General features: G+C 41.2%; 1 protein-coding gene across 13 annotated transcripts in view; it reads left to right on the top strand.

Moving 5' to 3' along the window:
- The window catches only part of SH3KBP1 (SH3 domain containing kinase binding protein 1), a 342524-nt gene that overhangs the window by 263981 nt on the left and 56850 nt on the right, over nt 1-21693 (top strand). For all 13 annotated transcript variants that reach the window (XM_045582309.1, XM_045582310.1, XM_036439673.2 and 10 more), the window contains 3 exons: nt 8423-8530; nt 17962-18013; nt 21175-21255. In XM_045582309.1, coding sequence (XP_045438265.1) covers nt 8423-8530; nt 17962-18013; nt 21175-21255 — 241 coding nt within the window. The remainder of the gene's footprint in view (nt 1-8422; nt 8531-17961; nt 18014-21174; nt 21256-21693) is intronic.

Raw genomic sequence — 21693 nt, 5'->3', positions numbered from 1 at the left:
TTGGACTCCCCCTCTGGGCTAATGACCTCTAACAGTGTTTGGCCTTCAGCAGTGTGTCATCAAAATATTATCATTTTATACGTGTGCCATTATCTAAAAAGGATTGGGAGGCACTAATTTCCTGTACATATTTAACTTTTCAATATAAAGATGTTTAACAATGACTACTTTCCTTAGGGAATTGTTAACCTTCCTTGTTAGAGAAGGGTACATATGACTAGTAAAGGAAACTCCAGGATAATTAAAAACCTGCATGTATCTTCATTTCAGAAATTCTTTCCCTGGGACATCTTTTGGGAATGAGACCTTGAAATAGCTCAGACTATTAAAGATAAAGCTTAAAGACCTATTATATCTTGAACAAAATAAATTTGTTCTAATTAAAGAAATGATTTTTAAGTGAGAACATAACTTCTGGTTGTGGCCACGATGGAATAAAGGTTGTTAGACTTGCCTGCCTGCTGTGGACAACTTTAAAATTGGACAAAATACATCAAGCAATTGTTTCTAGCCATTGGACAATACTCAGTATAGGGATGTGATCCTTGAGAGAAGAGAAGCATAAAGTGAGCTTCGTGTCAACCTTATTATTTTTGCCCAGGGGTACTTTTAAATTTGTAGCACAGAGTAGTAAAGCCCAAACAGAGAGCAGAAGACAAACTGGGTAGAGGAAACAAATGTAATTCAGGGCTACCAAGGTAGCTGGAATTTTCAGGGTGGGAATTGCAAAGTAGCAAGCTGTACACAGAAAGAACTCCAGATGTCTGTGAATAGTTGTCCTTTGAATCTTGGACCAAATGTTAAGCTGTATATCAATCGGACAAGACTCCACCAGACCTGGCAGAAAATAAATTCAGTGATTGGGGGTGAACTGTGATGTGAGTGGCTATTTCGGATGTCACAAGTGATGGGAGAGATTGGAGTTCTGTCCAAGCAGGATAGGAAAACCTTGCTGAAAATACCTGGTATTTAACTGGGAACCAAGAAAGGGCAGCCATAGGAATAGTACTCCACTAGACCTAGCATAGCAAAGCCTAAAACCAAGCCTTGACAAGTGAAGCTGATCTGCAGGTAACTTGCCCACCATTACAAGACTCAACACTCTTGCAAGGAAGGTAATAAAATCCAGTCTGTCAACAATATAGCATACATAGTTGTAAAAGAATACACAATCACAAATTATTAGATGCATGAAGAAGCAGGAAAATGCAAGGGGTAGTATGAGTAGCTTATGAAAGACATGAGGGCATTTCTGAATACAAATGCTCCTCAACTTATGATGAAATTACATCCCGATAAAACCATTATGAGTTGAAAATATCTGAAGTTGAAAATGCATCTAATATACCTAATCCATGGGCCATCATAGCCTAGCTTAGCCTGCCTTATCCATGCTCAGCACAATGATATTACTCTACATTTGGGAAAAATCACCTAACACAATGACTACACGGTACAGGATTGGTTGTTCACCCTCATGATCACGTGGCTGATTGGGAGCTGCAGCTCTACTGTAGCCTGGCATCACAAGAGAGTATCACACCACGTATTGCTAGCCTGGGAAAAGGTCAAAATGTCAAGTATGTTTTCTACTGAATGCATATCATTTTTGCACCGTTGTAAAGTAGAAAATCTTAAGTTGAATCATTGAAAGCCAGGGACTGTTTGCACAGTTTTTATGCATCAATGCATTTTTCAGTTAATATTGGCATGACCAAAAGGAATCTTTATTACTGATTTTTGTGTGTTACTCATCCATTTCTTTTGTTACCAGTTTTACAATGTGTAAAATGAAGGAAAAAATCAGAAACTAATATAGCAAAGCTTGTATGTTATTGCCCAACAAAAAGTCGGGATTTTGTTTTTTGGGTTTTTTTTTACAAGTAGATGAACTCTTTGAGGTTATAACTTGCCAGTATCACAAAACAGTTAATGGCTGCCTAAGCCTCCATGATCCAAGGATGTTGACATTTGGACTGTAACATATTCTTGGGTGGACTTATCCCCAGGACTGTCTCCTAAGCTTCCCTCATTAATTGTGATCTGCCAGTCATTTTTTGCTGACATTGAGATAGACCATAGCTTTCTTTTTCTCCCTGTTACCTCATAAACTGTGTACTGATGAGCCGCTTTAGTAACCGACTTATGGGGATGCTGGAAATTCTGAGCAGAAATCCCAGCCAAGCAGAATAATTGCATCTCTTGGGGAGGTGTTAACAAGCAAAGGCAGAGCTGAGTGCTCCTGGGTTCTGGCTTCCGTGAAGCTTTCTCTCAACAGCCCCCCTGAAGCTCCATGCAGAAGGTGTTCATTAGTAAACACTAAATAGCCCTTTCCGTGTTGCTGGTGCAATGCTGAGGGTGTGAGACCCCCTCCGGGCACTCCACGACTCACTTAACAACCAAAATCATACAACACTCACTTTCTCCATGAATGAGAGATAGAAACATCAACAAAGAGGGAGAGTAATTGATTGGCTGCCTCCTGCACACCCGCTTCTGGAGATTGAGTCTGCAATCTGGGCATGTGCCCTGACCAGGAATGGAACCAGCCACCTTTTGGTGCATGGGATGACAATCCACTGGGCCACACCAGCCAGGACTCTAAGCACCAATTCTTGAATATTTTGTTCTATGACCCACTTCCCACTGTCTTCCCTTTCTTCACACTTGGTGATCTTGCTTTGACCCTTCTCATCATCTCAGTTCTTGCCCTCATGCTTTCCTTCCAGGCTGCCCAGCTTCTCTGGGTCCCAATTGTTTTGAAATCCAGCCTAACATGTTGTCAGTTTTTCTGTGCCATATTGATTCACTGCGTGTGCATCTTCCACTAGGCACTGAGCTTGGGAGCCCCATGAGGATACAATGATTTCATTTTTACCCTTGAATTCCTCTCCTGCCCTGCACATTTCACATGCTCAGTAAATAAATTGAATTTGCTGTTCTCTTACATTACGGGAAGCACAGCGCTTTTACTACTAATTCTCTCTTCATCTCTGCCATCAAAGGCTAGTTGTTTTGTCTGGTTTGTGGAGGAGGACTTATTTTCACTTCTCATTTTGCTATTAAAATTGTTTCTGTTTCCTTTAAATTAGCCTCTTTTGCTAGAAAAATAATGCCTTGGTTCTCTGTAAGTCTCCATCCCACTGTCGGCACCTTGACCTGCAGCTGTTTTCTGTCCTTTAGCAGGCTCCCATTTTCACTTTTCTTTGTATTCTAAGTCACATTGGAGATTTTATTAAAAAAAAACACAACTTTTTTTTTTTTTTTTTTTTTTTTACTTCAGAGAGGAAGGGAAAGGAGGAGAGAAACATCAGTTTTGAGAGAAAATCATTAATCGGCTGCCTTCTGCATGCCCCACACTGGGGATAGAGACTACAACCTGGGCATATGCACTAATCTGGAATCGAACAATGACCTCCTGCTTCATAGGTCAACACTCAACCACTCAGTTTTCTTTTTCTTTTTTTTTAATGTACTTATCTCATCTACGAGCCTTGTGTTTGTTCTTATAGTAATCAGAACAAGTAGATTGTGTTCTGTCTTGTTCTTTCCCTCTCTTACCTTGAATTACACAATAATTAGCACTGTTAGTGTTTTCCCCAAAATGCAAAGTATAGATGAGCAATTTAAGCCATTCACCATTGATGGGAGATATAATAACTATAATCTGATATGCACTGTTTTCCCCTGGAGGCATGCATTGGTACTAAAGTCATTCTGAATATGCTTTTGCTTATTACAATTTCATTATTTTCTCCCACATATAAAGCAAAAGGCTTCATTACAGTGATTCTTGGGTTACTGTTTGCATAAGCCTAAGGCAAAGCATGGATTTGCACCATTCAGAAAGTTTGAAAAAAAAGGCTTTTTTAAAAAGTAAATTTATTGGGGTTTCAATTTATATAACTTTCAAGTGTACCATTCTATGATACTGTATATTACATTGTGTGTTTATGCACCCAAAGTCAAATCACCTTTAAAAAGAAATATATAGCAGCCAAGCTGGTGTGTTCAGTGGTTGAGCATTCACCTATGAACCAGGAGGTCATGGTTCACTTCTCAGTTAGGGCACATGCCTGGGTGATGGGCTGGATCCCCGGTAGGGAGCCTGTAGGGAAGGAGCTGATCAATGATTCTCTTTCAATCATTGCTGTTTCTCTCTCTCTCCTTCTTTTCTGTAATATATATCTATATTAATTAAAGCATAATATGCTATTTAGACTGGATGTCCTTCCAGATGACCTTCTGAACAAAGTCAAGGCTGCAAGGGAAGACTGGGTCCCAGGTGCCAGATTGAAGCCCGTGCTGGCAGCCAGGGGAAGGAAGGCCTACTCTTGCATGAATTTTATGCATCAGGCCTCGTGTGTGTGTGTGTGTGTGTGTGTGTGTGTGTGTGTGTATCACACACACACACACACACACACACACAAATATATATATATATATATGCAGTGTCCATGTCGACCAAAACAACTGTTTGGTCACCATGCAGTGCTAGCATACATGTATAGACACAGGTAAAGTCTATGAGTGAACTAATAATGAACAGGACAAATGCTTGCCTTCACAGAGCTCTCACTGTAAGAAGGTTAAGTCAGTGATGAGAATTCAAAATTGCCACCAGCACAGACCTGAGGTTTGGCTTCTCAGAGCAGCCACTGATACACCCTGTAGCGGAATGGGGGCATTACTGAAGGGCTAGTGAAGGCAGGGCCATTCTGGATTTCCCAGAGGAGCCAATGACTGCCTAGGAGGCAGAGCTTTGACACTGACTGGCATAGAAACTGACCAATCAGAACCAAATCTGGGTGAACTGTGATGGCAGAACCTAAGGTAGGGGCTGAGGAGGGGGTTTAAGTGCAATTGCTGTTTGGTGGGTGTAAGGTGTAAGAAAGCAGTTCAATTTTTTAATGACCCTTTGGCAGTATAGTGCATATGGCTGGATATCAGTCCAGATAGAGGGGTTATGTATTTTTGTCTGCCAAGAGCATCTTCTCCTGATGAAAAAAGCTCCCCCCCCCGCCATTTAAGCAATCCTATCCTATATAATCTATACTAATAAAAGGGTAATATGCTAATTAGAATGGGTTGACTGGCCGTCTTCTAGATGTCTGACTTCTTTCTGGACAAAGCCATGGTGGTGGGGGCTGAGGCAGAGGTAGTTAGGGGTGATCAGACCGCAGAGGAGAGCAGTTAGGGGTGAGATAAGGCTGGCAGGGGGTTAGAGGCAATAAGGCCAGCAGGAGAGGGCAGTTGGGGTGACCAGGCTGACAGGGGGACAATTGAGGGCAATCAGGCTAGTAGGGAAGGACAGTTAGGGGAGACTAGGCTGGAATGGGAGGGCAGTTGGGGACGAGATCAGGTCACCAGGAAAGGGCAGTTGGAAGTGACCAGGCCAGTAGGGGAGGACAGTTGGGTGCAAACTGGCAGGGGAGGGCAGGTGGGGGTGACCATGCCTGCAGGGGTGGGCAATTGGGAGTGACCAGGCTGGCAGGAGAGGGCAGTTGGGGGCATTAGGCAGGCAGGCAGGCAGGTGAATGGTTAGGAGCCAGTGGTCCTGGATTGCGAGAGGGATGTCCCTGTGGGATCTGTCCTAACCAGCAGTTGGACATCCCCTGAGGGGTCCCTGATTGGAGAGGGTGCAGGCCTGGCTGAGGGACACCGCCCCCCATGCAAGAATTTTGTGCACAGGGCCAATATATATATATATATATATATATATATATATATGAAGAAATGTAGTACTATACAGTATTTGAGTGACTTTTGTGGGCATAATTCTCTATTAAGTGATCAGAAATAATTGTGAAGGCAAGTCCAGTCCTCACATAAGCAAACCCTTCACACATGAAAAGATTTAAGATTTTTTGAAAAGCTATTAATGATTCTCTACTCTTTGGTACCAGATCTCTTGTTAATATGGGTTTACCAAAAAGGACCTTGTATAATATTGTGTGTCTGTCTTTCATATAAATCTCTAAACTCTCTGGGTTTAAGGATCATGTTCTCTGCATGTTTAATGTTCAGTGCCTACAGAGCAACCTTAGAATATTTTGCACTTAATAGCTATCTGTTGAATTGAATATCATGAAGTGCAAATTAACATAGAATGTTAGAGAAAAGATAACTCATTCATCATAGTCACCTTCTTAAAGGTCAGTTTCAAGTGGGTTTTGAAGATGAGAAGGACTTGTCCAGAAAAAGAGGAGGAAAAAATGTGCCAGGCATTTCCTCAGAAGCAGATCCTCATAGCTAAAACAATTTCTAACAATTAGTATTAAACAAATTCCAGCCCCATAAACTTTTCTGGTATTGTTCATGACATAACATCTCAGGGTTAGAAGAGCCTCAGAAGCCATCATCACAACCTACCACCACCATCCCTGTTCATGAATCCCTTTTTTGGGGACTGATGCTAGATCATTTAGGATAGTGTTTGGCAAACTCAGTCAACAGAGCCAAATATCAACAGTACAATGATTGAAATTTCTTTTTAGAGCCAAATTTTTAAAACTTAAACTTCTTCTAATGCCACTTTTTGAAAATAGACTCGCCAAGGCCATGGTATTTTGTGGGAGAGCCACATCAAGGAGCCAAAGAGCCACATGTGGCTCACAAGCTGCAGTTTGCCAACCACAGGTTTAGGGGATGTGATGAGGTCAGGACCAGAATACATACCTGCACTTCTCATTGTCATTTTCCAAGGAAGATAAGCATGCTCTCATGTTGGAAGTCTTTTAAATCTTGTATTGTTCTGGGTAAATATGAACTTGATTGCTTCAAGTGTCTCTTTTGCAGTGTTGGTTGGGACTGGTATTTGGTCTGTGATTAAGGGCCCATTTCTAAAACCCATATTCCCTTCTGAAAGTTCAGTTTATCCTTGTAACAGAAACCATTGGGGGAAGGGATGCTGGTGAACACTTCTCACCTGAGATGGGCCTTATGTTAACTTGCGTAGAATCATCGTGAGTTAAGGTATATGGAGGCTATCTTGTCCTGCAGCAGTCCAAGTATTAAATAGCAGGAGATCACAGAACTCAGGATTAGCAAGAGTCTTCATTGATTCCACAAATATTTATTATTTCTGGCTTTGTGCAATGGACTGGAGGTATAATGGTGAAAAGTGACATGTGTTCCTCACTTTGCTGGAATGTATAATCTAGCAAGGCACAAGTGAGTTACATAAGTCATGGACCTCCAGGGCCCAACAGCCAAGTCCAAAGCCAGCTGCACATCTGCTGTTTGAGCCCTCCTGGCCCTGGTATTGTGGAGGACTATGAGGAGGTCTCTTCATGAGCTCTAAGCATGATCTCCTCACTTTCTTGAGCATTTCCTGCTTCAGATGTAACTTTAAAAGTCCTCTGTGTTCCTAGTATTTTTTTAAAGCCTTCATTCATTTTGGACTTTAGCTGGAAGTTGATAAGTCTGAGGATCAGAGTTTTACTGAAGGATGCACACTTGACAGTGGTGTGTGTATCTTATATACACTGGGCATAAAGAAATGCCCAAGTGAGGACATTTACAGCAGGCCAGGAGAGCCTTGGATTGAAGTCGTAGAAGTGGAATTGGACCCAGAAGAAAAATGTAAGATAGGTTATAAACTAGAACAAATCAGATTTCCAACCAATTGGATATGGAGGAAAATAGAAGTGATTCTGTGGCATAAGGAGAGCCATGAGGCCATTAGGCTCAGGATGAAAGTTTGCCAAAGGCTGCCTCTTGTTCTCTCCCTCGCACCTGGCACAGAGTAGGCACTCAGTAAATGTTTGACCAGTGCATGAACAGAACAGGGATTACTCAAGGGGAAGCAGGTTTGATCTGGAAGATAAAATAGATTTACTCATTAATTTAGTAAGCAAACAATGAATTCTGTAAGGTGGGGGAAAGGCTTTTCATGTTGACAACTGTGTCTCATCAACATAGAAAGGAGAAGGTGAAGGACAGCAGCAGCGGTGCATTAATGAGCTTATGGAAAGTATAAGTTTTCTTATGCTTGGCTACCTGTCAGAAAGCCCTCTTGAATTTAGACACTTTGCGACCAGCTAATCAAAGAGGGCATTTGTGCATGTGATGTTTTCTAAAGCATGTTTGCAGTTAATGAAATATTTTTATTTCCGTAGAATGAAAACGAGGAAAAAAAAACACCACATATATTCCAAAATATTTAAAGGGGGAAAAAGATATTTTTGATTCAGGGCATCTAAAAGCAGCAGTGGGTTTTGAGTCCCAGCCAAAAGCTCTAGTACACTTAAACTTTTGTTCTCCCATCTGACTTTGGGGTTTGTGCTGACTTTGTCTTAGTACCCATTGTTGCATGGATAGTGGCCTCAAGGAAAGGGTCTCCAATCTCTCTAAAAGGGATGTCAGACCTGTCTGGAGCATGCTTGCCCTATTTCTCACTCTCTGTTCTCCTGTTTCCTAGGATTGCATCGATATAGGCTGGTGGGAAGGAGAGCTCAACGGCAGACGAGGAGTGTTCCCTGATAACTTCGTGAAGTTGCTGCCACCTGACTTTGAAAAGGAGGGGAATGTAAGTCTTTGTGGCTTTGATCTCAGTTTCCTCATCTGTTGGCTGGAAACAGTGATCCCTATTATAGGTTTGTTTCATGAATAAACAAGATAATGTATGTAAAGCACTGGGTATAATACCTGCACATTTAAGCACCCAAATAAATGGCAAGAACCCTTGGGGGGGTCCGTGGACTGCCAGTATTCAGGTAGCAGGTCCTTGGGGGTGGTGAAATGGCTAATATTGTGGAAGTGGCTGAAAAACACATTGTGAAGCTAAGGCTGCAGAGTGAGTCCTGCTAATCTTTTACTCTGTATATGTATATGCACATATATGGACATGTATACATACACATCTATATATATATATGTGTGTGTGTATACACACACACACACATACATACATACATACATACATACATACATACATACCTCTGATCTGTGGTTTCTCTTTCTTTATGGAGTCCTGTTATATGATGCTCTTGTTTAAACGAGCCAGTCCATCTTTGCTTGCCTCACTTCAAGTGTATTGTTTCTCTGCTGATCATATAACAAGAAATATTAAAAAGTTAGAAGCACTCTACATTATAAGGGGTCAGCGATTTGGTCTTACTCATCTTGTTCTGTACCTCAGGGCTCTTTGCTGGGGCTTTCACATGACTTCTTCTTTACTGAGGCCCCTCTTCATGCCCCTGAGGGCTTTGTTACTGGACCATGAACTTGACCCATCACCATTCCCATGGAGCTGAGGTTTGGAAAGGATAGCTACAATGCTGGAGGATTGGTTACCAAGGATACTAAACAACATTGATGGTGTAGGTGCTGCTGCTTATATGAATGGATGTAATTGTTCAAGAAGCTAGATGGTGTCAATGCCCACCAAGATTATGCCCTGCAGATTAGATTGTTAGATTTGTTTGAAGCCTAGGGTCATGCCCTTGAGGCTTTTTCTAGCTTACTTTCTTTTATTGTTTAGCTGAAGTATGTTCTGTTCCACACCTATTATTCTCTCTTGGAATTAAGTTTGGGATCCAGAGAATCTAGATTCTGCTTTCTAGTGTTTTCTAGATCCTTGATACTTATTGCTGGTTCATGGACTACAGTTAATCAGCATTACTAGTAGCTTTTTAGAAATACTCGGACCACACCCTAGACCTGGTACACCTGCATTTTAACAAGATCTTCAGGTCATCTATTTGCAAATTAGTGTTGGATGTGCTGGTATAGGAGCAGGTATCTGTTTAAGTGATAACAGCACCACTTTCCAGTTCCCAGCCATATTTTAGGAGGGGCATAAATTCACAGAACAGAGAAGAGCTCACCATGCTGTAAAGAAATTTTCCATCAAGCAAATTCACTTGAGCCTTTTTTACTGATGACAGTTGATCACAGTGGTGAGTATCAGTTGACAGAATCATCCCTGACAAAAACAGATGCTAACACTTAGTCACAACTAGATAGTAAATGTTTTGAAACAATAAGACACAGAAATGAAATCTGGCAAACATTTATAGAGTATAGTGGTTGTGACTCTACTAGGGGTGTCGAACTCAATCAGAGAAGGGGCCAAAATCTAAAATCCAGCCTAAATCGTGGGCCGAATGGTTTACTGAACGGTCATAAACTGTCATTGTGATGGAAACGCAGCGGAGTGCAGTGATGACAGCGCGGTGCGGGCCACATTGCAAGGCCTGGCGGGACGGATTTGGCCTGCGGGCCTTGTGTTTGACACATGTGCAGACTGTAGCAGTTGATAGGCATGGGCTTGAATCCTGGTTCTGTCACTTACTTGTTCAATTCAAGGTCAACTTACTAAATATCTCTAAGCCTCAGTATTATCATCTATAAAATTTTGAGAAAATTTGTACCTACCCTGTTGAACTCTTGAGAAGATTATCTGAGATGATGCATATTAATTTCTTAGCACAGCACCTGATACTTGGTAAATGTTCCATACATGCGAATTATTCTAAGTCTTTGCAATTATCATTACTACAAATGTGGGAAAGCTTCAATTAAAACTGTGCAGTAATGATAGAAATCTGACTCTGGTTCTTTTTACTTCAGCTGGTCAAGTCAACACAGAATTATTGTTGGTATCTAAGTGAATTTCCATGGGAATCCCAATGAATCTAAGAGCTTTTATAGTCTTTAAAAAGAAATACGGTGCTTTATAAAATATATTTATAGAGACAAGTGAGCTTGAATGGCATAATCTTCATGTTATTTCTTACATTTTTTCAGGATCTGATTTATGACAATTATGTTTTATGTTCATTTATTCACTGTACTTTTTGGGTTCCTTCTCTGGGCTGGCCTCTGTGCTGGCTGATGGGAAGAAAAGAGTACAAACGGTTGATGCTCTTGTGCACTTAGAATTGATCAGTAGGTCTTCTATTCAGAGCTTTAGAAACCTGTCATGTTTTTCTAAAAGGACACTGAGGTGGACCTCTTTTAGGAAGTAGAGGCAAGAGGGTCATGTACACTGTCTCACCCTTAGCATCTATCTTTTTCCGAGGATATTTTTCCATTGGTATTTAGAAAGTTTGGAAGAGAGGGGGAAATGACACGGAGAGAGAGAGAAATATCAATGTGAGAGATACACATTTATTGGTTGCCTCCCCCACATGCCCAGGACTGGGGATTGAGCCTGCAACTGAGGTACGTGCCCTTGATCTGAATCAAACCCATGACCCTTCAATCTACAGGTCAATGCTCTATCCATTGAGCCAAACTGGCTAGGGCAACTGATCTTTGCAAGCCTGGTAGAAGGTGGTCACACCCTGAAGCATTTAAATGCCAAGACCTTCATGGTGATTCTTATCTCTTTGGCTAAGGAATGAGCAAGTATGCTGTCCTATTAGGCATTTGCCACCTTCTTGGTACTGAGTGAGGTAATATAATTTTGAAGGCTAAGATAAAGTCTGGATCATCCTTTTAAGAAATGGGAAAGCCTCTGGTTGCCCACATGATGGCACCCAGTCTTCTAGTTCCCAGTTATATTTTAGTGGAGCAATAAATTCACTCAGGTGAGAGAGGCTCCATTAATGGAAGATTTCCACAGAAAGAGTGAAGTTGTCAGGGGTGAGTAGACTCATCTTGGTTTGCTTGTTGAGGCATCCATACTTTTTGGGACCCCATGGGCGTCTCTCCAACCTGAGACAAGCAGCCAAAATCTCTTTGATATATCTTTTAATCTTGTCCCTAAGAAGCAAAACACTCAATTTTAGAGAAACAGTAGCCATATCTGTCAGACAAAGTAATACCTACAGCTGAGAAGTGATTGTATAATATGACATTTCGCTTTTAGAAAATTCAAAGTATTACATCATTTTTCATCCTGTCTGGCCTATAAAACCAGCAAACCAGCTTGGCATTGGTTGTTATACCATCCTTCATTGCTGCACAAAGAGTATTGGTGAGTTCATGATGATGATGTGACCGGAGATGAGGCTGTTGTTTGCTGAGTCAACTATGTAAAGATGATTAGCATCATTAACACAAAGGCACTATGTGCATGGCAGAGTTTGAAACACTATTCTGCCACTAGTTTCAGCAGATGTCATCTTGTCTTGCCAGTGGCTGGGGTTGTAGTCATTCACACAGAAAAGAAGATGATCTGTGGTGATTAGGGTAGACAGCAGCAAACAGCATTTATTCAACAGCAGATCTCTTGTAGGCAGTAGGCATCACTGAAGCATCCCCACAAGGCTAGTATACTTTCTGCTGGAGTGGTTACCACAGGGCCTTTTGGAATTCTTGACAGTCTTTCAGAGAGTGACACAACGGACTTTTCCTCAAGATATCCCCAGAGAGCATCCACTGATCTGTTGGCACAGCCGCTGATCTGTTGGTGCATATTTTAGAGCGATTATGTAGACTATTTCCCAAAGAACCTAAATTTAATGGCTGTCTGTTTATTTAGAGCCTTGACAGTAAAATTGAATATCAGAATGGAAAGATTCAATGTTCTGAGAGCTCTAATGAAGCAGTGCACTGTCATTATTACTGAAGGAAAACAGGGACCTTGGGCTCTCAAGAACACCAGAAACAACTTCCCACTGTCATTGAATTAGAAGAGGTTTGCTAAAAGATCATGTTTCTGAAAGATAGTGTTTTAAGAAACACTTCATAGACAGGTATCATCTCACTGTATCCTTACATGGAGGAAGAGTTAAGGGAGTTCGCTGGGGTCTCTTTTATAAGGGCACCAGTCCCATTCATGAGGTCTCCACCTGAATGAACTACTCTACACACGAGCACATTGAGGATTAGGTTTCAACATATGAATTTTAGATTCATTCAGTAGACAAGTATTCAGTCCATTGCAGCATGCATGGTACATGGTTGCAATCAGGAATCCTTTTCCTTTGGTCATTTCGTGACAAGGTGTACCTTTCCTTCCTTTGTCTCTCTTCTACTACTTGCTACTCTCTCCTATACTAGTAGAAAGAAGAGGAAGTGGGAAGCCGAGATCTTTGTCAGATTTACCTTCCTAGACAAAGGGGGGTCCAGATCCTTCCATCCAGGCCTGAGGTCTGGGCATGGAGTTGAGGAATCATTTTCAGGGTGAGGTGGATGGAGCAAAGGAGTGAGCCAAGGATTGAACCAAGAGAGTATCTTAGGGAGAAGCTGAAGACCAGAGTCTAGATGACTACTCAATAGGTAGGTCAGCAATCTGGAGGGCCCAGCTAAGGGGGCAACAATGGATATAGACCACCAGACCAGAGGCTAAGGAGAGGAAACCCAAGAGAGACCCCGCCAAGAGCAAGTTCTGTGGTGGCTCCACAGGATCTCTTGTGTAGGAGACTCTGTAGGGTGCAGAGGGGCAGTTATAGACATTATAATCCCGAATATAGCCCCAGCTGCACACCTCAATTGTATTGTCAATCCACCAGGAAGAGCGGAGAAAAGGGCAGAGGAGAAACTTCCATGAGGGGAACCCTGGTCAGGAACTATCTATTTGTATCACCCTCTCCAGCCTCAAACACAGACACCTCCAGAGAACTTAGCCAAATGACGGACTTCCCAAGGCCCCAAATCAAGCTAAATTTTGCTTTCAGAAACCTACCACATTCCTCTAACAACCCCCCCCCCCCCAAAATGTGTGGGGCCAGATTGTTGAAGGCAGACTGGCTCAAGAGGCCAAATGGTGAATGAAAATTTCTGCCAGGGAGGATGGTTGAGCCAGATGATGAGCTCTTTCATTTGAGACTGGCCAGACTTGCCAAACAAGAGGCAGAGTCAATTCTGAAATCCCTTGGCAGGAAGCAAAACTTGCCTTCCTGCTATCTTCACTCCAGAACATTCAGATCTATTTCCTTCCTGGTGATAATGGTAAGAAATTGAATCTAGTTATTATACAGTACTGAAGAACGTTGTTTGTTGTTTCTCTGTCCAAGCCAACAGCTCTAAACACAGTCCTATGTGCTCTGTATTATGTGAAGACCTCAGGAGGTATTACACCATCCCCTAAATCAGAAGATGTTGGCTCATTGATTTTGTTCTGAACATTTTTATGTTGGCTCTTTTTTAATGAATTGCTAGCCTGGACATTGAGAGAAGTGAGCTCTGGGCCCACTTTGGCTACCACCTAGCTGTTGATATGTCCCTCTAGGCCTCAACATAGCCCTAAGGTCCTGTTTTCAGCATCTATTGTACCTGAAAATTGAACAGGCTGAAGCCACCTGGGTTTGGAGTTTACTTTCACCATAGGGAGAGGGGGGATAAAGAGAATAAGAATAACAATCCATGACTTAACATACTCACCTGAGTTGAAGATGTTTCTGTCTGCACACAGGTTAACACTGGTAAACCCCACAGAGAAAATGTTGATCTACTGCTTAACCTGGAGGGCCCTGTAGTCCCATCTTCTTTATCCAGTCATAATTGGATATTTTGGGGAAAATTAAGTGATAAGCTTATGTCTTTTTATATGAGAATTGTGAACTCCTATGATGAATTTCTGTCACATTTGACTACAGATTTACCCAGCCTGCCTTTCAGTTATCACTGCCCTATCTTCCCATTACATTACATTACATTACATTATAAGAATAAAAAAAATCAATGTAGGCTCATGTACAATTCTTCATCAATTATTTGGGGGTTGATCTAGAGCTATATGGTACCCTGACCCTGATTTTTGTTTAAAATGACCTTGAAAGACATCTTATTTGAAAATGTGTCATCATTTCTCACTGAAGGAGGCAGGAAGGCTAAGTTTGATGGAATTGGAATGAAGTCAGTCCAGGAAAGCAAAAAGGACAACCTGTAAACCTACTCTGCTAATAAGCAAATCAGGCATCTGGCCAGCGTTGATCAAGTGTAGTGGGTGCGAGACAGACAGCTCACAAACTGCTCCTTCCTTTCAGAAACTGCCCCACCTGCCTCCGCAGCTGCCAGGGCTTCAAACAAAACCTCACACCTCTGCCTCCTTCCTCTGCCACATTCAAGCATGCACTTGCCATGAGCACACTTTTCACACGCTGTCTGTTAGCCCAACAATTCCCTTGGTGCCCCTCTGCTCTGCCCTGTCACATTTCATGTCTGCTACATACCAAAGGCGACACAACACTCAAGGTTTTTGTTCTTTGCAAGTCATCTTGGGAAAATATAATGACTTGCAGTTGTCTTTTTTAAATTTTGGGGCCCTGTGGTTTGAGGCAGGGTTGCTGGGGGAATGGCCTCAGCAAGACAAGGCTATGTGAAGTTGGTTATAAAAGTTTTTGTTTTTTTTTTAAACCAACAGAAGGCGAGGAAGACTTCTGCGGGGTAGGCTTTGTTGGGGCTTGGCTGGGAAGAATTAGGCCACAGGGTGTTGGCAGTTTTGTGAATAAGAAATTACTCAGATCTTGAGGTAAAGGAAGGGTAATTGGCAGAGCTTCAGTGCTAACTTGATTAGGTTAACACACAGCTGTCCCCAGTCTAATTTATACAAAGACAGAAAGGGGAAGGAGTTGGGGTAGAGATCCAGAAGGAGATGGCAAAGGGGGGGAAAGTAGTATAAGATCTGTGAACTGGAATATCCGTGAGGGGAACCTATGTGCAAGAAGAGGTGGCCTTTGAGTAACTTTCTTTTTTTTTAAATAATAAAATCTGTATGCATGTAGACAAGACAGAAAAAATATTAAGGAAACACATGCATGTATGCACTGGTAATTCTAGAGATCACTACTATAAATTTCTTGTTCTCCATTATTTTTCTGTGTGTATTATAACCTAGTTAAGGTCATAGTGAAGCTGCAATTTGATGTTGTGTAGCTTTTTTTCTTCTTTTTTTCATCCTTAACAAACTACAGCTCTGGTTGGGTGGCTTTTTTTTTTTTTTTTTTCATCTTTAACAAACTACAGCTCCTTGTACTTTTGTAGACTGTGTGTGGTTTACAGACATGATAGTTTGTCTTGTGTATGCTCTTTGGCAGGAAGGACCCTTCATAGTGATTAAGAGCATTCTGTGGGTCAGACAGTTCTAGGCTAACCTAGTTCCTTACTCCATTTAATAGCCTGGTGACTTGGGGAAATGCCTTCATCTCTCTAAGCCTCAATTATTTCATCTGTAAAATGGGCATAATAATATCACTTCTTATGGAGTTTTTCTGAGGATTAAGGCAGTGCTTACTGACTCCCTCTGCTTTGAAATTTAAAAGGGAGGTAGGGTAGGAAGATCTAGGGAGATAAGAGATCAACCAAAGGACTTGTATACATGCATATAAGTATAACCAATGGACACAAAACTCTGGGGAGGGAGGGTATGTATGGGAGGGGGGTGGGCAATGTTAAAATATGTACACAGATAATAATTTAATAAAACTAAATAAATAAATACATAAATAAATAAATAAATAAAAATAAAAAGGAGGTAATATCATTGCCATTTTACAGATGAGAAGGGTTAGCTAAGTGAGGTCACTTGCCCAGTGTCCATTAACTGAAAGAACCAGGATTTTTATTTTTAATCCTCACCTGAAGATATTTTTTTACAGAGAGTGAGAGGGAGGGAGGAGGGGGAGAAAGAGAAACATCGATGTGAGAAACACATTGGCTGGTTGCCTCCTGGGCACCCTGACTGGGGCTGGAGTTCAACCTGCAACCAAGGTACATGCCTTTGACTGAGAATGGAACCAGAGACCCTTGAGTCCTTGGGCTGACTCTCTAACCACTGAGCAACCTAGCCAGGGCAAAGATCCCTAATTTTTAATGACAGATTCTGAAGCCCCACCTCTTGCCCTCCATTACTCAGGGGTAACTTGGCTAAATCACCCACCTAATAAAGAGCTGAGGATGGGCAGTTTCATTTGCTGGTCTCTACCTGACCATCTGTCTCCTACAGTCAATCCTGGTGAGCAGGGAGAGACTCTAAAACCAGTTCAGGAATGTAAGCTATTGATTGCATCGCTACCTCTGTCACCTATAGAGTGACAAGATTTGAGAGTAAAACAAGTGACTGATAGGCAAAGAAACTCCATTCTAGTTTCCAGCGAACAGCTGGTCTGAGGAGATCCTTGCTGGCAGCCTTGGGAGGGAAAGGGGCAACAGGCTTAGAACCCCACCCAGTTGCACCAGCCCCTGAGCCTGAATTTTGTTGAAGGTCTCACATCCAGAGAAGATCTGATTTAAAGCCACCTCAGTGACTCTTTTTGAATCTCTTGGTTATTCAGCAGATTAAATCTTTTTTTTATTATTGATTAAGGTATCACATATTTGTACTCAACTCCCCATTTCAATACCCCACCCCTCCCCACTGATGCCTCCACCCCCTATTGTCCTTGACCACTGGTTAGGCTCATATGTGTGCACATAAGTCCTTTGGTTGATCTCTCCCTTTTATCCCTACCCTCCCTTTGAGGTCCAACAGTCTGACCCATGGCTCCTTCTCTCTGGGTCTGCTTTTGTTCATCAGTTTATGATGTTCACCATTTCCCCTAGATGAGTGAGATCATGTCCTACTGGAAATATACTTATAAGAATAAAAAATGAGACAAGCAATAATCATTACGCTGGATTCTGGCAACAGAGAGGAATTGACAGGACTACTCCAACCATGAAGACAGAAGAGAAGCAGTCCAGCAGATTAAATCTTAATTGCAAATGTGTTTTCAGCGTAGGAGAACCATTGTGCTTGCTGGTTTCAGGCCATTTTTTTGCTGAGCCAAGCTTTTCCAGAAGGTTGTTACAAACTTAGAAAGGGGGAAATTGTATTTCATTTGTCCATCAGTTTTGTTTTGCAGACTGAATATATTTTAGTGTTTATTTAAAGGTGCTAACATCCCTAGAGAGAGTTGCTCTTTTTTTTTTTTTTTTTTTTTTTTTTTTTTTTTTTTTTTTTTTTTTTTTTTTTTTGAGAACTCTAGATTGTCCACACTACATCTAGAAAACACTGTCTATGGTCCTTATGGGAGAGGCCAGCCTCGTCAACAATCTCATGTGGTATCATTTTGATTACTTTTTCAGAGACCCAAGAAGCCACCTCCTCCATCCACTCCTGTCATCAAACAAGGGGCAGGTAAGGTACCTTTCTGTTCCATCAATGTCATGTGCGTCATTCTCTGTGTGTATTTACAGTGTCCTTGGTAGAATTCCAGAGTCTTATATTCAAATGCCACAGGATGCCAAATTGGGAAGTAATGATTTGCTCTCAACAAGCAAGTTTTAAATAACTACTGTTTTTCCTAAAAAATAATAATAATAATAAACATAATCATTAAAATGTATTTCTGATACAGCAAAAAAAGAAGGAAAAAAAAGTCTAATCTCTTAAAGTGAATGATCAGAAAGACTTGGCTTTGGAACAAACCAGTTTTTGTCTGTTTTGTTTTTATTGGTTTAATAACGGCTTTTGAGGCAAGGAGAACTGAACTGTCCTTCTTCACCTATGCTTGCCAGATCAAGAATCAGCTTGGAGGGGATTGCTTTCCACAGGTCACAGTGTCAATGTACATGATAGTGGCACTGAATTTTCAGTGTCCCATGTAGTTAACCAAAATTTGCACTTACTTCACTTACCCCCAACAAAAAAAATTTTCCTATCAATAAATATTTTTCTTCATGACTTTTTTAATCTTGAAGAATCATTCACTTTTTCTGTGCAGTTCAGATATTAAGGTTGAATAATATGTGAAGACTTGATGTCAGACATTGGGTAACTTGTTGCATGATGGAGTATCACATATAAAGATGATAATTCATATTTCCCAATAGAACTCTTTATAATTGTTAAAAACTAATTCTGGAGAGAAATTCCTCCATGAATAAGTAGATAAGTGGCATTTTAAAAATTAGCAACTAAAACAGAAGAAGAAGAGGGGTATTTTTAGTTCTACACACTCAATAATGATGGTATTTCTGTAGCATTTAAAATATGAATAAATTTCTAGATTGGTTATTCACGGACTTTTTAGGAGGGTTTTTGTGTGTGTGTTTTTAAGTTGTTTTGCTCACCAGCTTGAGTAGAAAAATCACCTTGACCCCAAATTCCATTTTCATTCCCTTCAGCATAGTTGAGCATTATAGAGATTAAGCCCTGACATGGGATGTTAATTACATCTCTGCTCTGCCCCCATCCTCCTCTGCATTGAGCAGTTTAGCTTTGCCACCTAGTGGTTCTGGCTGGTTAACTATTTTATTGTGCTGAAATTAAAGCAGGTTATTGATTTTCTTGTCTCTGAAGACCCTTTTCTGTAGAGGCCTTGGTGACAGATGAAAGGTCAAGTTGATGAGTTGAGTGGTAGCTCAGGTAGCCTAGAATGTAACTAGGATTGGATTCTTCATGGTAGTAGGATTGTCAGTTCCTCCTGTGTCTCTAGGAATGATGCCGGACTTCTTCATTAGCATTACGAGACTAGATTGTAGCATGATAGACAAATTCTTATTCTTTTAAAACAATTTTACCAAGGTTATGCTGGATCTCTGAGGGCAAAGCAAGATGACATTTAATCTTCCTAGATTATTATTGCTCATTTATCTTACTGAATGATCTTGGGAACTACTTTGTAAGGGGGAGGTAGATATTCATATTTTCCCCATCCTCAACTTTTCTTGTGTTTGATTATTTAACACAAAAAAATCATACATGGAATGGATGGAAATCAGATACAATGTTTAATTTACAGAGAGTCATTAAAGAGATTTAGGTAAAATGTTTGTTCAGTGAATTTTTAAAAATTCTTTTGGCTTCTCATGCTATATATAATTGAGATTTTAGTACCAAGCACCCATCCATAAGGCTGGTCATGTAAGGAATTGTCAAGCACTCAACCAAGTCCATAAGTCAGAGGAGTGCTTGTGAGTGATTGGTTTCATGTGTTAGCTACTTTTCAAGTATTCTTATGTGCCTGAAGTTACTGACACTGATGAAAATGCCAGTCAACATGGGTAAAGATGAAATGCTAGCCCTAACCTGTTTGGCTCAGTGGATAGAGTGGCAGCCTATGGACTGAAGGATCCCAGGTTTGATTCTGGTCAAGGGCATGTACCTTGGTTGCCGGCACATCCCCAGTAGGGGGTGTGCAGGAGGCAGCTGATTGATGTTTCTCTCTCATCCATATTTCTAACTCTCTCTCCCTCTCCCTTCCTCTCTGTAAATCTTTTTATTTAAAAAGAGATGAAATGCTAATTGGTGCATTTGGGAAAAAATAATACTTGAGGGATTCAGACACAAAATGAAAGGACTTTGGGAGAACTATCACATCTTCTCTGCACATCTCTCCACTTAAAAATATGTTCTAGTTACTACTGCTGTATAGCAAACCACCCCAAATTTGGCAGCGTAAAACAACAATCTTCTTATGCCCACGAATTTGGGGGTTAGGAATTTAAACAGGGCATGGCCAGGGTGTCTTGTCTCTCTTCTCCATGATGTCTGGGACATCAGCTGGGAATTCTGGACTAGCTGAGGCTGGCTGATCCACTTTGAAGATGACTGCTTCATTCTCATGCCTGGCTCCCCTTGGCACGGGTAGCTGGAAGGCTGGGCTCAGCAAGGGCTGTAGGCCAGAGTGAGTATACCTGGCCTACACGTGGCCTCTGCAGCATGATGGCCTCAGGACAATTCATCCTTACTTAGAGGTTCAATATTCTAACAAGTAACGCATAAGCTACATGGCCTTTTAGGACATGACCTTGGAAATTATATGTTATTGCATTGGCCACTGGTTGAAGCAGTCACAAGCTCACCCATATTCCAAACAGGGGACATAAACATTACCCCTTAATGAGATGGGTAGCGAACACTTTGAAGCCATATTTTAAAACCACTACAAAGTGGAACCCAGGTCCCTGTGAAATTCCTTTTTAGGTATAGAGCACAATATCTCCTTATTTGCATATTTTGAAGATTGACTTCCTTAATATTTATACACATTCCCCACCTGCACTCAAGAATTTCCTGTCACTATTTGATGCCTAGAGGAGTCAGACCTAAATATTATAAAATATTAGTGGTGTTCTTATAAATTAAGGATGTATAGGCAGGCAAACTTAATCACATAGGACAGAAATGGCTTCTGCTCTGTTTCTTAGCAACTTGTGTTTGCCAAGTAACAGCAGCACTCAGCGTAGGAAAAAATCTATTAACTTTGCTGTTCCTAATAAATATTAAAAACGCTGGTGTGTCTAATAAATGAGTAGAGAAAGTATTTTCTGATCACTGCTATCCTTTCCCCCTAGGTACCACTGAGAGAAAACATGAAATTAAAAAGATACCTCCTGAAAGACCAGAAACACTTCCAAACAGAACAGAAGAAAAAGGTATGAAATCAAGTCTTCACTGGCACTTCTAGGACAGCAAGAGACGAAGCTGTCTGTCACAGGGCTAATCCAGATTATCTACAGAATTTACTTTCTTTGGAATATTATTCTGATTTTTTAAATATCTCATATCTAAGGAAATAGGAGAGGGGGTTATATGGTGTGGTTTTTGGGGGGGGGGGCGCAGAATTTCTCATCGAATAAAAAAGAAAAAACAGGCTGGTCACTTACCACACTGGAACTCTTCCATCCCAATCTTCCTGCTATCACCATCCTGCTCTCACCAGCAGCACTCTCATCTTTGATCGCTCCTGGGCCTTTGACCCTGGCTACAGAAACATGTCTTCGGTCAAGAGTGCTAAGAGAGGGGGAGCATGGGAAAACTGAAAGAAACAGCTCAGTGTCTACAGTACCCTAAAGGTGGTTAGAAATGTTATT

Source organism: Pipistrellus kuhlii, unplaced genomic scaffold (assembly GCF_014108245.1).
Source record: "Pipistrellus kuhlii isolate mPipKuh1 unplaced genomic scaffold, mPipKuh1.p scaffold_m20_p_16, whole genome shotgun sequence".
NCBI lineage: Eukaryota > Metazoa > Chordata > Mammalia > Chiroptera > Vespertilionidae > Pipistrellus > Pipistrellus kuhlii.
The sequence above is the reverse complement of the archived record's forward strand: the minus strand, read 5'-3'. Positions and strand labels throughout refer to the sequence as shown.